Raw genomic sequence first — 25901 nt, forward strand, 5'->3', positions numbered from 1 at the left:
GAAGATACCATTTTACAAATCAAGGCCTTCATTTAAATGATACAGGAAAAAATAAAGTGGTTGAATTAATCACAAACCAAATGGTAAAAATGACCACCGGTCAAAACGATCAAGTTAGCAATAATTATATTGACAAACCGAAAATCTTTGTCACCGATAAGCACATGTCAAAGGTAATAGAGGAACACAAGACAGACCATAATGTGGCTTTTGCCCATAGCATATCGGTAGATTTTCACGACCCTCGCCATATGTCCGCAGGAGTTGCGGTAGTTTTTAAAACCCTCTTTGGCAAACCAAGTATCTCCCAACGCCTTAATAAATATTTGGCTCTACAAAACAGCAGACATGAAGCATCTGTCTACAGTCTCATAACAAAAAACAAATACTACGGCAAACCTAACAGTTGGGACTATAACATGGCCTTTCAACACCTGAAGAATGATTTCAAAAAGAGGCGCTTCCACCATCTTATATGCTCCCCGATTGGATGTGTGCGTGACAAAGTAAAATTGGAAGATTTCATTGCAAACTTGATTAACTTTCAACAAGAGACAGAAGCTGATATCACTATCGTATCATACCCTCAACAGTCACACAGAGAGTTGAGAAATGGCTTATCTCATGAAAAATTCATTAACAAAATCAAGAACCTGTTACCTACAACCCAAAATGAGGATGACTACTACACTCTTGAAACATCAGATTCTTTGAAAACACAGTCTCCTGCCCCTGTTGCTGAAGTCGGAGTCCCTTCAACGGAGTCATTGGCATCAACATCAAGCCCAACAGCCCCAAACCAGCTACCAGCAGCATCCATTGAAATAGCCAACGGTGAAAGTGATGTGGTCAGTGGTGATGTGCATGAGGTCTCTGAAATAAGCAGTGTGTGTGGCAAAAGTGTTAGTATCCCCTCATCCTCAGATCTTACCAGTGTCAAGTCTTGTATTTAGTCAGTATTCACCTGTAAAGTCTATAGTTTATAGTAGCCTTCCTCTGTACCAAAAATGCCACTCTCAACATTTGATAAACCCAATAAATATCTCTGAAAACCTTAACATACTTTACTTGAATGTACAAGGCCTAAATTTTGACAAACTTTTGGCCCTAGATAAGTTTATTCTAGATTCAAAAATACAGATATTGTGCATAACTGAACATTGGCTCTCAGAAGATAAAATTAAGTTGACATCTCCTGATAACTTTTACTGTGCTGGAAGTTTCTGTAGAACTCGTCACATAAGAGGTGGTGTTGCTATATTTCTACTCAATGAAATTACTTCAAGGCATTTTAACATAACCGATTATTGTGAAGAGTTAAATTTTGAGTCATCAGCATTATTTATTGACAAGTTTAAAACCTTAATAATAACAGTCTATCATTCAACAAGTGGAGATCCCCTTGTGTTTCTACATATTTTTGATCAATTATTGTCATTCATTACCCAATGGGCTGATTGCAATATTATTATTGGAGGGGACTTTAATGTTAAATTTGATATAACAAAGAATACTAAAACATCACAACTAATAAATTTACTAAAACAATATGACTTCTACCATTTAAACAAAGAAGCCACTAGAGGCCAAAACTGCCTCGACAATGTGTTTGTTCATAAAAAATCTGCTAAAATTACATTTTCAAATATTTTTAAATTTCCTTACTCGGATCACGATGGTATCTTAGTAAACCTCAATAAGACAAAATGCTTTAATAAAGGTGATCAAAAAGAGAGTCAGTGGATAGTAAACCAATGTAAACTCTATTTGCCTCATAAAAATATTCCGGCTCTGACAAATAGGCTTGCATGCTATGATTGGAACTCTTTATTATCTAATTTTGATGAGGATAAATCAGAGAATATGTTTGAATTTGTTTTTAATGTTATATTGAACAATTTATATTATTACATGCAAATAGATAAATGTAAACCTAAACCAAGATACAATAAACAAAATTGGTATACTGAGGATCTGGCTGTTGTGAAGGATAGGCTTTTGTTTCTAAGCAGAGTGGTAAGTTCACCTAACAATAACACCAATGTTGATCTCAATATTAAGTACAAAGAAATGAAAAAGTGTTATATATCCGCTGTAAAAAGTGCTAAATTGGCAAATAACGTTAAGTATATAGAAAAAAGTAAAAATAAGTGCAAAGCTGCATGGAACATTATTAAAAAATATACAGAGCCCAAAAACACCTCTGTGACTCAAATTGAGTCTGAAACCTTTAATAGTTATTTTATCAACTGTGTTGATGAAATTAAAAAGGAAATTGGGAATAGCCCTAATATAAATAGTCAATCAAGCTCTAAGTTTCTAAACAGAAGAAACATTGACAGTCTCATCACCTTCTCTTGGCAGCAAATCACACCTAGAGATGTCTTAAACGCAGCTAAAAAGATGAATAGATCAGATAGTCGTGACATTTATAATTTATCAAATAATTTATTGAAAAACATAGTACTGTACATAGTTTGGCAGAGCCTCTTGCCTACTGTATAAACTGCCTGTTAAATAAAGGGATTTTTCCAAATATTCTTAAAATTTGTAGAGTCCGTCCCATCTACAAAAGAGGTCCAAAAGACCAACCAAACAGTTATCGACCAGTATCGGTCATACCTGTTATTGGAAAACTAATAGAAATATTAATTTATGAACAAATTTATACTTTTTTAGAAAACAACAATATATTGAGTAACCATCAGTTTGGTTTTAGAAGGAATAAATCCACTGTTGATGCTCTAGATAGCTTAGTAAGAAAAATAATATATCGGCATTTGAAAGTAAAAATTTAGCTCAGGTCACATTATGCGACCTTAGTAAAGCATTTGATTGCGTGGATCGAGATAAATTAAACACAAAATTAAATTATTATGGATTCCGAGGAGTAACACTAGATTTCTTTCAATCGTATCTTAGTAATCGGAAGCAAACTGTGCTGGTTAATGGACAATGGTCAAATGAGGTTACAGTAAGATGGGGCGTTCCACAGGGTTCAGTCCTAGGTCCTCTCCTTTTTCTAATTTATGTAAATGACTTACCATTTGCGGTAGATTCTAATATTACACTTTATGCAGATGATACAACCTTCTTTAATTCTAATAAAAATATTAATGATCTAAATAAATTAGTCACAAAAACAATGTCTCAGGCTTCTGATTGGTTTCAATGCAATGGACCTTTGCTCAACACAGATAAAACACAAAATTTGCTTTTTAGTTGAAAAAACACCCCAAATAATTTTAATCATGATTTAGTCACAAATGCTAAATTCCTAGGTATTTATTTAGACAATCATTTAACTTGGAGCTCACATATAGATTACATTAGTACGAGACTATCAGAACGGAGACTTGCAGAATGGATCTGTGTTCTTGATGCTTACCTCGCCTGGACCAGGGACTGAAGTGTCAGAAACCTCACCAAAGAACTCTGTCACCTTTTTAGCAAATACACAGCTTCAATCCAAGAAGACAGTGGACCAAAAGACCCCAGCTGTTACTACTCAGAGAGCCGCCCTGGATCACCTTGCACCTACTACATCTCCACACACGCCACCACATGAAGATAACAAGACCAGTGCAAGTGAAAGTGAGTCTCTAGTGATCGAGTTGAGTGACATCAGTGATAAGAGCTGTGTGTCTGATTGGTCCCAGGTGGATACGCCACCACCTGTTGGTGAGTCCTGTCTTTAGCCTAGATTCTGCTGATAATACATTCATGCCTGTGAATCTGCACAGTGGAAAGAAGTCGGAAAAGCTCCTATCCAAAAATAATGTGGCCAACTTCTTGTTCTTAAATATTCAGGGTATCAACAACTCTAAAGTTGGAATACTTGAGAGCTTCTTAATTAATTCAGGAATCAACATAATTTGTTTATCTGAGCACTGTCTTTCGCACAGTGGAATTAATATGGCTTTTCCTAAGAATTTTTACTGTGCAGATGCTTACTGTAGAACTGCTACACATACATATAAGAGGGGGAACTTCAATTTTCTTAAATAAAAATATAAATTCTAGAGTATGTGATTTAAGTCATTTCTGTAAAGAATTTACTTTTGAGGCCTCTGCTATTTTTATTGATGACTTAAAATTAATCGTAATGTCACTATACCATTCACCTAAAGGAGATCCTAACGAATTTTTGAACATACTTGATCAGGTTTTAACTTTCATCACAAAATGGTCAGACTATAATATTGTTTTTGGAGGAGACCTCAATGATAAGTTTAATGTTTTAAAACCTTCAAATACCGTTACTGAACTGTTAAATATCCTTAATCAATACAATTTTGAATACTTAAATGATAGGCCTACAAGATACGATAATTGTCTGGATAATGTATTTATTTATAAGAAGAATGCCACTATAACCTCTGTCAGTTTATTCAAATTTCCATTCTCAGACCACGATGGTATACTTATCAAAATGAGTCTGCTTTCGAACTTATTTCCACACATATAGCCAATGCTGAAACTGAAAACTTTGTTGAGTTCCACTTTCCATTAAGGAATGTTAATGATCTACTCTTGAAACTATCCTCATATGACTGGTTAAAAATGTCACAGCAATTTAGGGGTAAAGACTCTGAGAGCTTGTTTCAACTTGTTTTTGAAACTTGAATTAATAGCATTAATTTTTTCAAAAAACCTACAAAGAAAAAAAGTTATAAGACCACAAATCAAATAGCAAATAAAATAGCAGCAATAAATGCAAAGCAGCCTGGGATATTATTAAGAATAATAATATATGTAAAAATACTGGTAACTCAAACATTGATCCTGATGTGTTTAATGTATACTTTACTGAATCCATTGGTGACATTAAAGGCAAGATTAAAAACTCTTCTTTAACTTCAAGCTCTGTGCCCATAGATTTCAGTACAAAATATGTTGGAAAAGTTAATGTTGATTTTAGTTGGAAAAAGGTTACTCCTAAGCAAGTGTTGTCTGCTGTGAAAAAAATGAAAAGTTCCCAAAGCAAAGATATTTATGGTATATCAAACAATCTCTTTAAACACACAGTAAAAAGTTTAGATAATCCTCTTGCACACTGTATTAATGAACTTTTACAGGAGGGTAAATTTCCCGATTCATTAAAGATTTCTCGGGTATGTCCAGTCTATAAAAGGGGTCCTAGGGACAAACCTGAAAGTTTCCGCCCAATTTCAATTATTCCGGTGGTTGGTAAATTGATTGAAGTTTTGGTGTATGAGCAAGTAAGCAAGTTTTTAGAACAAAATAACCTCTTAAACCCATCCCAATATGGTTTTAGAAAAGGTCTATTCACAAATAATGCTTTGGACGACCTAATAAGAGAAATCCTCCGGTCTTTTGAAGCCAGAACCTATGCTCAGGCCACCTTTTGTGACCTGAGTAAGTCTTTTGACTGTGTTGACTTTGATATTCTTTTAAACAAATTAAATTATCTTGGGTTTTCTGGTTCATCTCTTAGTTTTTTCTCATCCTATTTACAAAACCGTAGGCAAATAGTTTTCACCAATGGAAAAATCTCTCAAGAAAAAAGTTTGAAATGGGGTATACCTCAGGGTTCAGTACTGGGTCCCTTATTGTTTATCATTTATATAAACGATTTGCCATCATCTTTAAATAAAAAGTCCATTTTATATGCAGATGATACCACTTTCTTTCATGTCGGTAGTAAGCTGAGTGAGCTAGACAGTACAACTCATCAGACAATGTTGGCTGCATCAAGGTGGTTCCATTCAAATGGATTATTACTAAATGAAGAAAAAACTCAAAACATTGTATTTACATTAAAACAAGACTTCTCCGTAACTAACACAAACTATGTACACACAGCAAAATTTCTGGGTATACTCATTGACCATCGGTTAGCCTGGAAATCCCACATTGATTATCTGCCTTCAAAATTATCCCAAATCATTTTTCTTTTGAGACGCCTAAGACACCAAATTCCAAACAATTATATAAAAACCGCATACTTTGCTTACTTTCAATCCATTATAAGATATGGGTTGATATTCTGGGGGGGATGCAGGAGAATTAAAAAAATTTTGTAATTACAAACAAAAGCTTTAAGAATAATGAATAGATCTAATCGGAATGAGCACTGTAAACAATTGTTCATAGAATGGGAGATTCAGACTGTTGTTAATTTATTGAGCGGAGCGAGCGAAGCTCTTATACGTCGACTTTTATGCATTTCGTAATACGCAAACTCCTCCTAGACGGCTGAATCAATCGTTTTCAAATTTTGCATGGTGATAAAGACCATATCGGTGAGTGCCAACATCTATATGGCGTTAAAAAAGTCTCTCAGGAATCCGCCCCACTGGGTATCAAAGTTTCAATGTAATCCTTATGGAAGCAGTATTTGACACATAAACAAAGACATATGATCAGCTGTTGACTTTTGAATGCAGTAGATAAAGAAATAGCTGATAGCATTATTTCACAGATATTAGAACAGAAACGGTATGGATCATAAATATAATCAAATGACGACACTATCTTGAGGTCCGTGACGTAGGAAGTGGAGAAGGAAGTAGTAAAGGTGAGCTGGCGAGCTGTCCGGAGTGTGGGAACTGTCAATGACGATTAGATTAAGGTATCTGCAATCCTAAAAACCTATTGGAAGGGAAGGAAACAGGTCCGTGACGTAGGAAGTGGTGAAGGAAGTAGTAAAGGTTAGCATACTGGAGTGTGGAAACTGTTGATGACTATTAGATTTAGGTATCTGCATTCCTAAAATTCTATGGGAAGGGAGAAAAACGGGTCCGCGACGTAGAAAGTGGTGAAGGAAGTAGTCAAGGCGAGCTGGCAAGCAGTCCGGAGTGTGGAAACTGTCTATGACGATTAGGTTGAGGTATCTGCAATCCTAAAATGCTATTGGAAGGGAAGGAAACAGGTCCGCGACGTAGGAAGTGGTGAAGAAAGTAGTAGAGGTCAGCCGTTCGGGGTATGGGATCTGTTTATTACCATTAGATTAAGGTATTTGCAATCCTATGACGCTATGGGAAGGGAGGGAAACAGGTCCGTGACGTAGGAAGTAGTGAAAGAAGTAGTAAAGACAAGCAGTCCGGACTGTGGGAACTGTTTGTGACGATTAGATTAAGGTATCTGCAATCCTAAAATGCTATGGGAAGGGGGGGAAACAGGTCCGTGACGTAGGAAGTGGTGAAGGAAGTAGTAAAGGCGAGTTGTCCGGAGTGTGGGAACTCTGTATTACCAAAAGATTAATGTTACAGTGTTTGCAATCCAATAATGCTATGGAAAGGGAGCGAAACAGGTCCGTGACGTAGGAAGTGGTGAAGAAAGTAGTGAAGGCGAGTTGTCCGGAGTGTGGGAACTGTTTATGACGATTAGATTAAGGTATTTGCAATCCAATAATGCCAAGTAAAGGGAGGGAAACAGGTCCGAGACGTAGGAAGTGGTGAAGGAATTATTAAGGTGAGCAGTGTGGAGTGTGGGATCTGGAAACCGTTTGTAGCCATTAGATTAATGTATCTGCAATGCTGAAATGCTATGAGAAGGGATGAAAGCATGTCCACGACATAGAAAATGGTGAAAGAAGTAGTAGGCTAGCAGTGCGGAGTGTGGGCAATGTTTGTGGCAATTAGATTAACGTATCTAAAATACTAAAATGCTACGGAAAGTGAGGTCCACGATGTAGGAAGTGGCTTAGGAAGTAGTAAAATATGACCGTAGTGTGAGAACTGTCTGTGGCAGTTAGATTAATGTATCTTCAATCCTAAAATGATATGAGAAGGGAAGGAAACAGGCCCCACGACGTAGGAAATGGTGAAGGAAGTAGTAAAGGCGAGCTGTCCGGTGTGTGGGAACTGTTTATGACGATGAGAATAAGGTATTTGCAATCCAATAATGTTATGGAAAGGGAAGGAAACAGGCCCGTGACGTAGGAAGTGGTGAAGGAAGTAGTAAAGGCGACCTGTCCGGAGTGTGGGAACTGTTTATGACGATTAGATTAAGGTATTTGCAATCCAATAATGCCAAGGAAAGGGAGGGAAACAGGTCCGAGACGTAGGAAGTGGTGAAGGAATTATTAAGGTGAGCAGTGTGGAGTGTGGGATCTGGAAACCGTTTTTAGCCATTAGATTAATGTATCTGCAATGCTGAAATGCTATGAGAAGGGATGAAAGCATGCCCACGACATAGAAAATGGTGAAAGAAGTAGTAAAGGCTGGCAGTGCAGAGTGGGGGAACTGTTTGGGTAGTTAGATAAATGTATCGAATACTTAAATGCTATGAGAAGGGAAGGAAACAGGTCTATGACGTAGGAAATGGTGAAGGAAGTAGTAAGGGTTGCAGTACAGAGTGTGGGAACTGTCTTTGGCAATTGCATTAATGTATCTGTAATCTTAAAATGCTATGGGAAGAAAGGGAAACAGGTCCACGACGTAGGGGGTGGTGAAGGAAGTAGTATAGGTGAGCAGTGTTGAGTGTGGGAATGGATTAATGTATCTGCAATGCTAAAATGCTATGGGAAGAGACTGTAGACTGTAGGTTATAATGATCACGAAGCACGAATCGATACATATTTCGATTCATGCAATCGTTTAAAATAGAGATTTACAACTGAGTTGACAACAGCTGATTTTTACTCCATAGAGGCTAAAAACTATTTTTACTCCCTAAAGAGTAAAAATGCTACTTTAGACCCGCAACGCATGCATTAATAAACGGTATCAGCATTCTGACACATACTTTCTCCCATAAGTTAGTCAACAACCTTTATCATGCGTAAGTGGTGAGAGTAAATAACGCAAATGGGATTTGTACAATTTTGTTCGGAATTTAAAGGACTATAACATGCTAAATGTTTCCGATTTTACTAACAAAAACAATATAATGCGAACCCTTGATGACTCCGCTCAATTTTGTGGATGCCTCTGCGAACGCCACCTAGTATATATATATGATATTATGATGTACAACCTTGGGATACATAACAATCTGAAATTTGGCAATCACAGGTATAATACACGAAACAAACATAATGCTGCTTTAGAATCACATCATTTAAATACAACCTCAAGTAGCCACATAATTTTATCTATAAAAATTTACAATGTTTTTCAAAAAGCTAATTGCAAATAGGCCATTAAAAGAATTTAAAAATAAGCTTTACTTATGGTTGTTGGGACACCCCTTTTATAAACTGGACGATTTTTTCAGTTGTGAAGATGTCCAGTTTTAGGTGTAGTATTCTTTGACATTTTATCATTTTAGAAGTTGCTGTTTTTAATTTGTGATTGTACCTTTTTAACTTGTTATGTACATTTTTCAATATGTATATATATATATTTCTCTCTTCAATATTGGGCTATTACCTTTAAGATAGTTTTAAAAGTGAATACATATTGTATGACCTGGCAGTTGCACTGCATCTTGTGACTTTGTCAAAAATATATTGAAATGAAACTGTTCTAAGCTAACCTTTCTGTAACATTTTTAAAAATTACGTTTAGTATCCTCCTCTTTGCCTTTACTGTTATTAAACGGAATTTTTAAATGGTACTGTTTAATACTGTTCTATGAAATGGCGACCATACAAAGTAGGTATTTTAAGCCAAGTATGAATGGAGATGAGTGTGTAGGATGAGTGGCGCGATCTTGTAGTCTTGTTAGTGACTAAGGCCGACATTCCTTACACACAGCTGTTAATTAATAGCCCATACGCAGCTAATGGCAACTAAGGGATCTACAGTTTATAGTGGAATCCGAACCACATTTTTGCCTTGGTAATTATACGAATTGGTCTAATTATCAGGATAGTACAGCGGATAGTCGTAGCATAGACTCGTAGTACTCACCCGTGCGGACGTCGTTAGTCCACACTGGGGAGTATCGAATCCACAGTGCATGCCTATAAATATCCACAATTCGTGACCTCCTAGTAGCTGGATTACAGGACGACGCCACCCGTCCCAGTCAAGTTTGGCATGGTTATGTTAGGTTAGTCAGGGCCGATTTATCGAATAGGCACGTGCCTAGGGCGCTAGGCAATTGGTTTTTTAGGGGCACCAAAAAATTGGAAAATAAAAGAAATGGTGCTTGTATTTGCTTGCGACCGTTGTAATCATCTCTGATAATCCCTCGCGGTCGTGTAGACATCGTAGGCCTAATCGTGTTCCGCGTTTGTGGAAAAATTCACACTATTTTATGCGGTCGTGTGGTCATAGTTATCATCTTCTATGATCGCGGCTATCGTAGTCTTGCACGATCGCGGTCGTTGGTCAAGTTCTGATCACCCCTCGCGGCCGTGAAGACAACATTATAACTGGAGTCTAAACCTTCGCTGAATCATCGCGATGTTGTCCCCTGGCGCTGCGGAGTGGGGAAAATGATTCTCCCTCCCACCTCCCCTCTTCTTCTAGACGGCGCCCAAACAAGCTGGTGTTGTTTTACATAACATAACCTATATTGCAGTTTTTCAACAAGGACGAAATGAGAGTTAAAAAATAAAAATTTATAAAATATTTTTTTATTATAAAATTAAACTGTCATAAACTAGGCCTAACCTAACCAAACAAACTTGCTGATTATATAAAAAATATTTAAAATAAAAATCAAATGAAGGTTTACTAATCGAAAAAATTGTGAAATGCCTAAAATTCAATTTCATCTTTAAAAAATAGATCTAAAACTATAATCGCTCAAATTCAATTTTATTATGTTTTAATTGTAAAATTAAACTGTCATAACCTAACCAAACTTCCCGAGACAATGCAAAAATCTTAGACAAAAAGTTAGCGCCACCGATATGATTTGAACCTCGAACCTGAGTTTCTCAGCCCGGCAAGTTATCCTATCCATTAGATCTACCGAGGCCGTTGGCTTCAAACCGTATTGTTGCGGTAATGGTGTTCCCTCAGCCAATAGAATGCTCTCATTTGTTCGTATTAAAAAACTGCAGCTGAAATAAAAATTGTCCTTCCCCCACTCCGCAGTGCCAGGGGACAACATCGTGATGATATAGCGAAGGTTTAAGACTCCAGTCAACATTATAATGCCCCCCCTGCTGTCGTGTGGACATAGTAATCACCTCCCACGATTGCGGCAAATTGGTATTATACCCGCGGTCATATGGATATAATCGTCTTCCACAAATGAGGAAAAATTCTTATCTTTTCCCGCGATCGTGTGGACATTATCATTGTCTTGCGCAATCGTGGCATAAATCTTATCATCCCTCGCGGCCAATAGAAATCATTATTGTATCTCCCACGGTCCTGTAGACATCCTAATCGTCTCCCGCGGTCGTAAAGACATAGCAATCGTCTCCTGCGATTGCGGAAAAATGTTAAATCCCGCCCGCAGTCATGTGGAGATCATCATCGTCTTTTGCGATCGCGGCACAATTCTTGCTTTTTCCTGCGCTCGTGTGAACTTAATCACCGTCTTCTGTGATCGGGGCAATATTCTGATCATCCCTCGCGGCCGTTTGTAGACATATTCTCCCATGGTCACGGAAACGTCACTACCAACGAAAAAATATACCTACCAGTATCTTAGCAGAAAACCAGGATGCATTATAATCCACCAGGATGCACAAGGTGTAGGCCTACCTATACACCAAATTACCAATCTATTATTTTATTGCTATTAGCTTTAGGAAAATAATAAACCACATACACCAAATTTTTAAAGTTTATTTACAAAATAGTAAATCACTAGTAAAAATTATTTACTTGGTTGAAAACTGTTGTAAGTGGGTATATCTTTGATATGCCTGGGAACATTTCCGAGTCGTGAAAATCCATATGCTGCTTTGATTAAGTGAAGTGCAGCATCAACTGTCTTTTTCACATCCCTTTCTGACCCAATATTTGGATTCACTTCTACTAAGTCCATAACTTTCATCCTGCCAGTTTGGTGGACAATTTCCAATATATGAATTCCTTCCCTCAGAGTTAATCCTCCACAAACTGTTGAGAAAAATTATTGTAAATTATAAACTTACAACATAATTTTTAGGCAAATTAACCATAATAATAAAAATTAATACAATTATGAGTAGAACAATTGTTAAACCTCAGTTTTAACCAACAGATTGTTCACTGCATAACTCACCAGAAACAATCCCATTTTGAATATACAAATTAATTTCTAGTAAAGAAGATTGCAAAGTAAATATCTTTTACCCCCCACCCACCAAAAAATGTTTTAAGTTTCTATTTACAAAGATATCCTAGTTAGGAAGACCGGCATATTAAAAGCTATTAAAATAATTGTTCATCTATTGGATAGGGGCACTCATTCTCAACAAAATAAAAAAAGAATTTAAAAAACGGTTGTGTTTGAGCCAAGAAAAACTAGTTTGAAAATTCAAAAATTTTCTGTGTTCTCCTTCTCCTCCTTCTCCTTGAATGTTGACGGACCTACAGCCCAAACCACTGGCTCAATTTTAATGTTCTTTATGTTGTTTGAAAACCCTTAACGTGTAGATGTGCCTTATGAGGGTCTCAAGTCGGTGAGTTGACCCATAAACCCTTGGGAAGCCTTCAAAGTACGATTTTGGCCCATTTAAATAACATGGGATTAAAATCAAAACAAAAGAAGGACCAGCTGCGATTAAATCTCAACTAAATTAAATGTTAGAGAAATTCATAGGAACAGCTGATAACTATTTTAAAACTTTTACAAAGCATTTTTTCAGGTATACCGAATGATTTGAACTACTTACTATATAAAATTACTTAGAACAGTGATTTTCCCCGATACTTTCCATTACAAAAATGCAGTGTACCGATGATACACTGGTACAGCAGCTCGTCATTTTTAACAGTTTAATACTACTTATCAAAACATATGAAACCTAGGAATTTGAAACGTAGTACTGGTACCATTGACTTTATATCTACACTAGACATCCTATCGTGTACTTAAGGTTTGTTTTATTTTTTGATACACTAAAACAAATAAAACAATCGGGAAAATCACTCTACGTATGTTAAACAAGCAATTAAAAAGTGATATGTAAATTTAGGATAAATTAGTTTTTCAATATTTGTTTTGCCTTATGCTATTTCCAACAAACATAAACTGTTTGATTACGTTTTTACTTCTATAATAAGGGCTCAATTTACACCAGTTTTTAGATATACAGGTTTAATTATCAGGACACTTATGTAACACCAAACGCATTTTATGTTGTTCAAGATGAACATTGATGAATTTACAGCCCCAGACACAGAACCTATATTAATGGATGATGACTAGATTAACTTAATGCAGTTGCAAAGTATGTGTGTTTAGTGTAAAACAAATAATATTCTTAACAAAATCAGATATAGAAAAAACCGCCCTGTTGACTACAAGTTTAACACGTGTTTTCAAAAACTTCAAACGTAGCAATTTGAAACTGAGTTAAGCCCAGGGGGTTTGTTAAATAGTAATTTTGGTGTGTGTCAAAACGTTTTTAATCGGTTTAAAGCAGATAAGACCAAAAATGTAGAATTTAGTTCTACACAAACAATATTATTGAAATGAAATGAGATGTAGTTGTGCCGTGGTCTGTATATCAGAAAAAAAGATTTTTTTTTCAGTTTCCAAACTGAGTCACTTCACATATAACTTCAGCTGACGATGGTGTTCTTGCACCAAAAAATGTCCTTGGAACTAATGTTGTGTTTGAGCTGTCTGGCAGAAATTGTGTAAGTAAAACATGGGCTTTAACTTACCTGAACACCCAGTGGAAGGGGCTTCCAAAACATCCAATGAATCAATGTCAAAGCTCACTTGTAAAGCTCGGTTCCCTTTGGGGTCCACCTGATCAAGCACCATCTCCGTTACTTTGTCTATTCCATACTTCTCTACTTCAGCCATTCCGTAAGCAGGGATTGAGAACTTGTCTAAAAGCACTCTACAAAAAATATAATGCACAAAAATAGGCCAAAACATACTTTTATAAACAGTTAACACGTTGACTACAAAAGCCGACTTTAGTCGGCGTCACTAGCACTTTAATGCGGCACACGCCAACGTAAGTCGGCTCCAGACCCTCTAAAATTTATTGAGTCAGTATGAGCTTAGCCTCAGACAGAATCCGTTATAATCGTTGCAAGCTTGTAGCTTAGGATGTGAGCTTTATTTTGGTGTAGGTTGGTACTAAAGTTTCCCGTAAAGTCCCGTCTGGCAATGCTTTTGTACCGGTTTCTCTGATTTTCTCTCTTCGGCCCACATTACAAAGACACTGGCTACGGATTCAGGCAGTGCTGCTTCATTTGGGTGTTTCAGTGAACTATGTAAGTACTACTTCCACTCTCGGGGTAGCGCAGCACAATCACCACTGCTCTTTTGTGATTCGTCAGACTGAAATATTTGAATTCCAATTGCGTTTGCTGATTTGGTGGCACGCCGGGACTTCGCCCGCCACGGGTGAGTGCCTTTACGTTGTTAATAATAATAATAATAATAATAATCTTTATTGTCATTCAGCAACATAAAATTACAATAGACAACGTCAGAAATCAGGACACAAATATGACATCATGCTTAAATCTATATCATCTTAAGAAGCATTGAACATTTTGTTGCATAAACTGTACATACAGGCCTAATATTTAAATTTAAAATTCTAAGATTGAATGCTCTAACACAAATTTATAAAAAACTTAAGTAAATAATGCCTCAAAACTAAACAATTTGTAAATATTCAGGAAATTAGTAAAAAGATTTTTGATCATGCAGGCTGCCTCCTAGTGGCCAATAGTGTTAAGAGGTCAGAGTAATTATTTGTGTTTAAAAAATCGTCTATAGAAAAAAAAGCTTTGCTAATTAGCCATCTTGATAATGTTGATTTGAAAAGGTTTATGTTATCAATTTATCTAAATGGAATGGGAAGTTTATTGAAAAGTTGTAATTGTTAATATTTATGGCTTTTTGTGAATTTTGAAAGTCTAACTGGTGGGATGTACAGGTTGTTTGATTGTCTAGTTGAGTGGTTATGTATTGAGTGACATTTAGTAAAATTTGTAATGTTTTGTTCAACATAGACTAAATTATTAAAAATATAAATACTTGGAATTGTCATTATATTATTATTTATAAAGAAAGGTTTGCAGTTGACTTTATTTGTTGTGCAGTTGACTTTATTTGTTGACTATTATTTATGTTTTCAGCAGTCAACGAGTTAATATAGTGAAAACTAAAAAAGGTGTACTATAATAGAACACTATAACCTCTAAATTTTAAAAAAATTAATTTAGTTATAAATTATGTATGGTATCTTGTACAAACCTTTCATACTTATCTACAGAACGAAGACCGATGTAGGCAATTTTCTTAACAGGCAATCTGAAAGAGAGAAAACTACTTTTGAAAAATCCATAAATATAAGGATTGAGACATTTAAAAAAGTATTAGGGTTATATTAGACAAAAATTTACCAAAGCAATTAATTGTATTGAACCCTTAAAACCTTTAATTCAAAATTGTGAACAATGTAATTAATTTACCCAAAAATCATCCCTGAATAAAACCACTCATACAACACCACTCAAACTCAAAAAGAAGTATTTTCGTCCCATGGAAATAAATCACAATGAAACTAAATAAAATAAATTTTTAATATTTAAATTTATACTATTGAGGATCCTACAAACAGTGGCGGATCTAGAACAGTCACAAGGGGAACCAGGGAGAACCAGGGAGTTTGGGGGGTTTGGGGGACCGGGGGTACCCCTCCGAAAAATTTGTGTAAACTAAGTCTCCAAAATGGCAGTTTTATACCATTTCTTTGTCCAAAGTAAGTGTGACAAATTATTTTACACAATATGTATGCACTACTGTATTACATGCAGTAAAAAATATATGTCTATGTATGCCCGTGGGAGGGACGGTCTCCCCCTTCGCCCCCCCTCTGGATCCGCCACTGCCTACAAACTTATATAGATGTTCATATCCTATAAGTTCTGACCAATTTTATCTCGTAAAACCGTATTTACATTTTTCCATGGATGTCTCTATATAAAACGTACTGAGTTTTCTGTCTTCAATAATTATTACAAAACGTACGCTTGTTTGTTTTACATGTTTTTCCATAACCAAACATTTATAATCCTTGTGTCGGTTTGTAATATTTCAGGGCTCCTGAACATTTTTTTGAACGTAAAATTTAGCTCACAAACATAAATTATTTTAAGAAGCTATATTAAAAAAGCTAAAGCTAAATTAAAGTCAAATAAGTAGTGTACTTACACAGGTTTTTGCCAGTCCATTCCAGGCAGGTAAGGCCAATAATCGTAGAGTTCTTTTACAAGGAGTGCCACCTAGAACAATATTGTAATAATCAAACAAATCAAATCAACATTTATTATTGTATAAACACAAATACAAATGCACGATCATGTTGACATAGGAGGTACCGGTTGTGCAAATTGTCAGGAATAGGAACATATAAGAACATAAATCAAATAAATGCAAATTATTGTAAAAAGTAATGGTACACTAAAATACAGAAGTACAGTGTGCAAAATTTGTTCATCCTTTTTTCAACATCCCAGATGTTTTTACTTTCTCCCCCTATACATAGTAAATGGAGAACCAAAGTGTTTTCGTCCAAAATTTTAGAGTTCTAGTTTTGGATGGATATATCTGTTTTGGGTCTCCCCTGAACCCTGAACTCCTTTCCTTCTCCTACAGTTGACTCAAACTTTATATAACTAGACAGAAGGCACCAGGCACCAAAGACAGATTAGAGGAATGGTCATAGGCCACCTTCATTAGAAAATACCTTAATTGCTTGAGAATCTACAATGGGGGCAACCAATGTAGGAAATGTGGGAAGTCTAAGAACACTAACACCATTTACTTTAGGACTGCACATTGCACAACCCTGAATGAGGTAAGAGAATCGATTCAAATCTCATAGACAACTAAGCTTTTACTGGATTAAGCTGGATTTTCTTAGCTATGAATTTTGAGCACTGTGTACAGCCACGGCCACATTTAACTCCAGGCTGCGGCCTTTGTAAGGTAACATCGCAAGTAGTGTTGTAACAGCTGTTTTGTTTGGAGGCAGCTAATGGTATTTGTGTGATTTGTTTTTTTAAGAATACAAAAGCTTGGTTTATGGGCTCTAAAAATATTGACTTCACTTGAAATGTGCAAAAATATATTTTAAATTTAAATAAATATATATTTGAATTCTATAGGTTTTATGTTCAATCTTTTAATAAAATTTAAATGAATAGTACACAGATTAATGAGCTGGTATCATCTGTCTGCCATGTTATCTTATGGGACGTCTGGCACTAGACCACACTACTTGCAACGTTGCCAATCATACCAGGATGCTGCCTGGGGTTAAAGGTGGCCGAGATACATCTCTTTGCGGAAATGTCTAGAAATACATTCTCTGTTGTTGAGTAGGCTGCAAAGTGTACTGACCATAAAATGTGATGCTATGTAAGCCTGCTTTAATCTGAACCACCTTGTAACGACCCAAAATCTGTCAAGGGGTAAAAATCTGATTTTTAAAAGTTTCATATTAAGTATTATAATTTTCTACGTTCGGGGTAAGCCGCACCCGTGTTGTCAGCGGCATCGTAGGGGCAAGGGTCCTACGTCATCGTAGAGGGGATGACGCTAGTTACCTACCCCGCCGCCAGGGGCGATGGCGAAGAAGGACCAGAAGAGCAGACCTCTCGGTCAGTTGTCCACCCGCTACCGAACCGTCAATACGCTAGCTGTTTGGAGATAAATCCAACAATCGAAACTTACGAAATTCTGGTCAATTAAAGATTTCCCCCGTTCCTGGTAGAATCCTAAAGCATCAGGTTAGTGTGCTACCAATTTTATTTTTGTTTAATCTAATATTTAGAGAGGTTTTATTATTTTTATTTTATTGTGCCGCAGTCACGCGCACCCCGCACGTTCACGAGCACGAGCACGAGCACACTGCCCTTTTGTCTTTAACCAGCTGCGGAAATCATTTAAGTTGCCAGAACGATATCCGTAGTACTTATTCCGGTACCCTGAACGTCCTGCTTAAGTTTGGTTTAAGAAACCCCGGACCGACTCTGGTGATCGACCGAGTTAAATTTTCCCCGACACGTTTACTTTGGTGATTACCAAGTATAACGACCGAGTCTCGTTTTAGTTAAGTTTCTAATTAATTAGGTTATTCGCATTTCGATAGGTTATTCAAAATTCTAAATTTAACTTTACATATTTTTCGAGTGGATATGATGAGCACTTGTTGAAGGTAAGCTTAACATTGTAAGCATTATTGTTGTAATTAATATTCTGAGCCAATAAACTCGAAACGATAATTAATTAACGACCAAGTTAGAGTCCTGGACTATCTCATAGTAGACTAAGCTATCTGGACAGATTTAAGGTGTGACAGAATTTCAGGTGAGACGACAATTACGTACTATAAAATCTAATTTTGTCTCTCAACCCGAAATTTTGTCATAACCTTCTCTACCCATTACGGCTAAAATTATAAACGTCATCCCTAGGTTAGTAAAGGACAAGTTGTACTTACTGTCATACCATGTACATTCCCTGAAGGCGAAGTATCAGCTGTGTTAAGGTCAGCATGGGCGTCCACGTAGATGAGGCCAATATCTCCGTACTTCTGTATGAGTCCGTCCGCCGAGCCGATACAAACACTGTGATCTCCTCCGAGAACCAATACTTGACTATCTTCTGCTAGAATCTCCTGAACCTTCTTACTAACCTGAAAAAGTCATTTGATAATGCATATTACAGTGGTTGTTGACCTAAGCAGCTCACGTTAAGTTAAAAGTTGAAAATTAGTCAGCCGATAACAATATGTTTTTGTTGGTTATCGTTTTGTAATATGTTAAGTTTTTCTAAAATTAACGTCTTCCCAATCATCAATGGAAATTTAACGACCCATGGGTCTTTACTTCACCTTAAGCTTTACTCACCAAATAATTTGAAACGATAGGTCTTAGGTTTGAGGTATATTTTTTTAGTTTAAACACCAGTAGCATTTTTCTAAGAGAGAATACTATAAATTTTAAGAACATCATTCTAAACCCTAAACATGTCTTAGAATTCACTGAGGATAGCACCTCTATTGGACATTACACTCTTTTCAATTATCAAACAATTATTCCATGTAGCTCTACTGTCCTTACTTCCCTGTTGCATGCAGCCACATCCTCCAAGTCCTTCATGTTCTTGACATGAGAGCTGTTGGAGGTGTTTTGTACCTGATCATGGCTGAACTTGTACGTTATATCACCGTAGTCCCTTACATTATGACCTGTGTAAACACAACGGAAATATTGAATGTTGTAGGATAAATTTTAGAGGGTTTTACACTAAATCGCTGCAAGATTCTGATTCAGATTCTAATTACATAGATACTTTTGGTAACTAATCTCTACATCATTAAGGAAGAAGGATATTGGATACATAACTATTATATCTAAGAAAAGAGTTCCAGGTAGTTTTAGCACAAAGAAAGTTCACAACACAATAAACTTGATATTTCCCCTCTACAAGGGGCCTCTTCAGAAGAAAGTAGAATGGCCATGGGGCTAAATATTAAGGAAGATGGTCTTAAGATTTTAACTAGCTTGCTTTGTTATACATGAGCTGATGGGGACCTTATAGTTTACGGATAGCCCTTGTATATAAAGTAATAATTGATCAATGATAAATAACTATGAAAACAATATAATTTTGAACATACAATGACATAAATTTGTGAATACTGTAAGGTACTCCTAAAAAGATTCAATGCAACTTTTTTTACCCAAAGCATTCAATTCCTTCAAAACTCCTCGCTCACGGATAACCTGAGGTCCTTTTCTAACACCTTCATTGGTCTGAAATCAAGTTTTACTTTATTAGCATTTATTAATACTAGATGGATTCAGAAAACATTTTATTAGATAACTGCAAAAGTAACACACAGTTACAATTGTGTGATGCTGTTTGAAAAAATTATTTGTTTCTGTGACTTAAGGTTTGCCGAAGTAATTTCACTGTAATTTCAAATTATTTCAAGTAATTTTTTTGCCAACCTACGTAATTTCTATGGAATCAAATCAATGTGACCAGATTTATCATAAAAAATGTGAAGAATTATATAACTTCAATGTTTTAAAAACTGTTTAATTTATAGGTTTATTGGGAAAACTTTCCCAACTGTTGTTATTCTAAACACCATGGCTCAGGTTTAAAATACTCCTACTACCTCTTTTACGTAATCATTCTGTAGAATCAGCCAAATGTTAACTGTGGCAGTTTACTGTTATAAATCTGAAGTATTCTTACCTGACCTTTGCTGAGTGGAACACCGATAACACCGATCTTTAACGAAGGTATTCCATCGTTAACAGGTTCTTTATCTGCCAGAGAAGAGAATCTTCTCACCACGGATCTTAAAAAGGTGTTCATTTCTCACTTAGTCTACAAGCAACAGCTCATCTGATATAAAACATCACACTGAGATTCAATTACATTAAACATTTTGTCTAGTCAGCCAAGAATTAAGATGTTTTAAACTATCAATGTACCTCTGTTTAGATGGCAAGAGGTTATCTTTTGATGACAGATTTACAAACAAGATATAGCTGACTGTTTATTTATGCTTTTATTGATGTTTACTATACTATGGTAAACATTCATCTATTGAATATTGATCCAGCTGTAGCAAATGTTCCATGCAAATAAAACATTCCAAAACTGGGATACAGCTTTTAACATAAGGATGCAATGTCTATTCAAAAGTAAAACCTAAATTGAAATTTTACCATAAACGTAACTGAAGTTTACATTCGATCCATATAGCCCAGCTATAACCAGGTCTTTTAACATAGATAAATACTCCCTTGCAGTTTTATTATTATTATATACGGATCAGTTGAAGACAGTATTGTTGAGTGTGTTTGGTTATGCATTATTTGTTATTTCACTAGCTTTAAAGTTTGTACCCAAATAAGACAACAAAGTTCAAGTGTAAACAATGATTGTCTCTTCACATCATCATGCTTAAATGCAATCAATCCTAATTGGATATATCACACTCATGAAAACAGGTGTCAAGTCACAATATGATGAGAATATATAAAGAGATTAGAGTTTTGCAATGCCGTCACAAACGGCGGGGGGGGGGGGGGGGGGATTAAGGCATCACCCAGATTGCAAACAGAAAATCATCTTATTATAACTGTCATATAAGTATATAGTACTAGGGGACCGAGCCTTGCTCGGTTTTAGTTAATTGGGTTTAACAGTAAAAATAATAAATAACTTCTTGATCAGCATTGTACGTGTTATTAAATTTACGGAAAGTAAATAAAAGAAACGTCTTATAACACTTAAAACATATATTTACGCTTATACTGTTACTCACAAGACGGTAAATATACAAAAACGATGGTAAGTGGTGATCGATTTCGATTGGACACTCCAATCATCATCAGACCCAATAGGCGAATCTAATAGATTCGCCTATTGGGTCTGATGATGATTGGAGTGTCCAATCGAAATCGATCACCACTTACCATCGTTTTTGTATATTTACCGTCTTGTGAGTAACAGTATAAGCGTAAATATATGTTTTAAGTGTTATAAGACGTTTCTTTTATTTACTTTCCGTAAAAATAATATCATGATCACACACACTTTATCATTTACAAAAACAGTTTTATTACAAACCAAAAAGATGTAATCGCTTAAATAATATGAATTGCGATGCACGAGTGTCCATATTATATCATCTATATATTTAATACGCGACATGAAACTTTGTGAACAATAAGGCTTCTTTGTTTTAAGATTTAACCCCACATACTATATACCAAAATGTTCGTCTAGGTGTGTAGATGTGCAAACTGGCTTTAGATTTTTTAAATATATCTTTTTAAGGGCGTTGGCTGCCCTCAAATTTCCTTCCATAAGGATAACATTGTGATTGATTTATTATATTTATTATATTGAATGTTATTATATTCTGAAACCGATATCATTAGTTAGAAAATAAATAAATCCCAGCTGTTTTGTTTGGTTTAAAAAATGTAAACAGTTTGCATGTTTTTAAAAATAATTAGAAACCCGGTAAAGAATAATGTTACCTATAGGACACTATGGGAGAAGTTTTACATTTTATTTTTGTTGAAACATGCCAAGGACCCGACGACAAAGAAATTATTGCCGGTCGGACACGGAGAGTCAACATACGGCAAGCAATGCAAAACGAAAGGAGCCCAGACGAGGAGTTGGAATAGTTAATGGTAACGTGTACTTACAAAATTACACTGACAAATACAAGAACTCAGCAGCATTCACTTGGCAAGATGGCATTAAAATGTCAGAAATGTGGTGCGCTACATTTTAAAGAAGAAGAAATAGCACGAGGCGAAGGATTTTCATCCTGCTGCCATAAAGGAAAAGTGAACTCATGCACATTTTGACTCAACCTTTGGTTGATATTAATCCATACGTACAAGTTTTTAGCATGATGAGCTCCGTCCTGCAAAATACTCCTACTGAACAGCAAAAAGAACTTAGAATGCATATAGCCAACGATCGAGCTCAAGACCAACGCCGATACAACGACGCAACTTCTAACGACGTTGCTATAATATCCTAATTTATTATTCGTGCGAATTCGCACGGATTCACCTAGTATTTATTTATATCAGGTTTATCATATTATTAGTGGTCATATTTATTTTACCTGGCATTCAGGAGCACTCCCATATTGCTAAGGGTTTTAATGGACTTAAAAACCATAATATTTATTTTTACTTACTTACAATATAAACAGGTATTAAAACAATCATATATCAACAAATTTTTATTTAACAATAAGTAGCATCCAACAGAATTTTAGAAATTAAAACTATACTTTTTGCTTGCATAAAAACCTTCCTGATCTTAAAGTTGAAATATCTAAAAAAGCGAGGAAACTTTCAATATTTAGAAAAAATTAGATCGTCAGTGTAATTATGATTATACAAACAAAAGTTAAATAAAGTACCGGTGAAAGAAAAATAATTTAGAAACTATATTAAAGCGTTCCTAGTACAATACTTGATATTTTTACTAATACCATCAACAGTAGATAATTATCATTAAGTATTATAAATACTGTCCAAAGTCATGTAAAATTAAGTACCAAACTCCTTACTGATCATTTAAGGAATTAAAACCAGTCCAAATACAATCAATTTTGTTCAGAATTAAGTCATAACTCGGTTATAAAATAACTGACTTGCAACACAAATTGGCAATTCAGTTCAGATTGAACGAATCAGGTGAAGAATTGAGACGTGACTCAGTTTCTAAAAGAACCAATTGTAACAAAAATCTACTGTTCAGATTGAACATATCATGTCATCAATTGAGCCATGTCTTAAAGAATCGGATTGACTTGGTTTCTAAAATAGCTGACTTGTGACAAAAATTGACTTGAAGATAGCTATATTTCACTTAAATATTATGATTTAAAGCTTTGCTAATGGATGATCAAGAAATGTTGAAAAACATTAGGGAAGTTAAGGTTGTTATCAGACCTAACCATAACTTATATAGGCCATAAACTTTTCTAACCTTAGATAGACAATCTTGAATCTTGTGACCTCAAACTCTCAAAACTATTTCACTGATCACTTTGAACTTTGCATTTGACATAAGGGAAATGAAATCTAAAAAAAAAAAACTATTTTGTCATACTGCAGCAAAAACAGCCATTTTAATGCATGTGTTGCAGGTCTAAAGCAGCATTTTTCCTCTCTAGGGAGTAAAAATCGTTTTAGCCTCTAGGGAGTCAAAATCTGCTATTAATTGTCAACTCAGTTGTAAATTTCTATTGTAAACAACTGCATGTATCGAAAGTATATATAAATTGCTGCCTTATTGTAAATAGTTTGACATATCGATAGTATAATGTACACTAATACAACCGTAATATAAGAAACGATTGAATCACTTACTAAACAGCTGCCGTTTTCCGTTTACATTAGGAAATTAAATTAAAATCAAGTTACAACAAGTTTTTAGAGGTTATCTTTAAATTAAAAGTATTTTAGTTTTGTAACATAGTTTGTTCAAATAATGGTGCATTATGACGAAAAATATAGTTCATCACACGGGCAAAAAGAGTCTTTTCAACCCTTGCTAATTTTTGCGCGCGTACAGATTGGCCAATGGTTCGAGGTCTTTTCTAACATACAGATTGACCAAAGGTCCTAATGAGCAGGGGCAAAAAATGGGGGAGGAGCTTACAGCAGTTATGTGTGTGGGGGAGGAGCTAGTCTATTCAAGTAAACTGTTTGTTGACGTTTTCTAATCTTACCAGATACAGAGGTGGTCTCTTTAATGCTATTGAATATCGTAGAACCAACTTGTGTAGTTGAAAAAGCTGACAACATTTTTTAATTAATTTTAAATATGAATACTCATAAGGTTAACATGGGAAACTATGGAGCCATTGGGGCAGAGCCCGAAATGATTTTTGGGATAAGAATATGTCTAGATATGTTAATCGGGAATGTGAGCTATCTTCATTTCATACCAAATTTCAACCCGATCCGACCAGTAGTTAATGCGTGATTGGATATCAAACAAATGAACAAATTCACAAAATTTCACAATATTAGTACTACGATATATTGTAGTTTTTAAGGGTGATAACATGATGTCTCATCATATCTCTATTATTTTCATTGCGTGCGCGATCTCTTCAAGGCAACTTAGAAAGATTAATAATACTAATGACACATACTATGAAAACACAAAATCTAGCGTAAACCATTTTCTTCTTTACATTTTATACAAAAAATACAACATTTTCTTTATTTAACTTAAACATCACCGACTTACAGATAACCCAATTTTCGTATGGATGTAAACAAAATTGTACCATGGACATATGTTTTGATGTAATCAAAAATTCTTTGTAAACTTGAAAAAGTTCAGATTATTGACAACAGAATTCAGCACAAACTATGCAATTTTAAAAGCTAATATGACGAGGTTATATGCTTTCACGGGATATCATACAAACGGAATAATACCTCCAATTTGGAGTTATTATTTTCTTTTAGCGGCAACTGAAAATGTAGCTGACTGAATATTAATAACAAATTATTATTTATTTCAGGATTTTAAGGCAAAATGTTAAGAATTATTTGAAGTTTAGAATTTTAATTTTTGGTTTTCGTAAATGTTGAATAAGTGAGTAGATTTTTATATTCTGTGGTAGAACATTATATTCGGGTTATTTCACTTCCAATGGAATATATTTTTCCTTTTTTTAACTTTTGTTAAAATACTACTCCTATAATGAATATTGCTAGATTGGTTTTGTGAACTTAAAAATGAACATCGTGTGCGAAATACTAAGACGGGTGGATATTCAAGGTAATTTTCAAACAATGTGTATACACATAAAAACGAGAATGCTTATACTTGGATCTTGAAAGAACACTTCAGGACTTTTAAATGGTAACATTATCCTTATTGCTATAACTAGGTCAAACAAACTAACAATTTCGTAGCCAACTCGACCTCCCAAAAAATGTACTTTGTGTACTTATCACGTCCTGGTTGAAATTCGTTCGCTACGCTCACTCACCTTTAGATTGGAGCTCGTTCGCTGCGCTCACTTGCCTTCAGGTTAAAGCAATATCCAGAAGTAGGACAATGAATTCTGATTAACAGTTTACATAAAACTTAGTGTTTTAAAAAGTAAAATTCGTCTCTTGAGTTTGGCCACCTCTGTTACTGGTAAGATTAGAAAAAGTTAACAAACACTTGATTGAATAGACAAGCTCCTCCCCCACGGGACATCGCTGCTGTAAGCTCCTCCCCCATTTTTTGCCCCTGCTCATTAGGACCTTTGGTCAATCTGTATGTTAGAAATGACCCTTAAACCATTGGCCAATCTGTATGTGGCC

General features: G+C 35.4%; 1 protein-coding gene across 1 annotated transcript; it reads right to left on the minus strand.

Moving 5' to 3' along the window:
• Nucleotides 1–9767: 9767 nt before the first annotated feature.
• On the minus strand, nt 9768–20558 carry LOC128984928 (arginase-1-like). Its single transcript, XM_054404298.1, has 9 exons — nt 20272–20558; nt 19748–19820; nt 19125–19252; nt 18503–18697; nt 16210–16280; nt 15250–15306; nt 13692–13873; nt 11700–11936; nt 9768–9874 (listed from the first exon to the last, which is right to left on the minus strand). Exons 1-9 carry the CDS (start codon nt 20392–20394, stop codon nt 9768–9770), a joined length of 1173 nt encoding a protein of 390 aa, XP_054260273.1. The 5' UTR covers nt 20395–20558.
• Nucleotides 20559–25901: the final 5343 nt, after the last annotated feature.

This window comes from Macrosteles quadrilineatus, unplaced genomic scaffold, assembly GCF_028750875.1.
Source record: "Macrosteles quadrilineatus isolate MER2022 unplaced genomic scaffold, UCM_ALF_1.0 Scaffold_2__2_contigs__length_208266976, whole genome shotgun sequence".
Taxonomy (NCBI): domain Eukaryota; kingdom Metazoa; phylum Arthropoda; class Insecta; order Hemiptera; family Cicadellidae; genus Macrosteles; species Macrosteles quadrilineatus.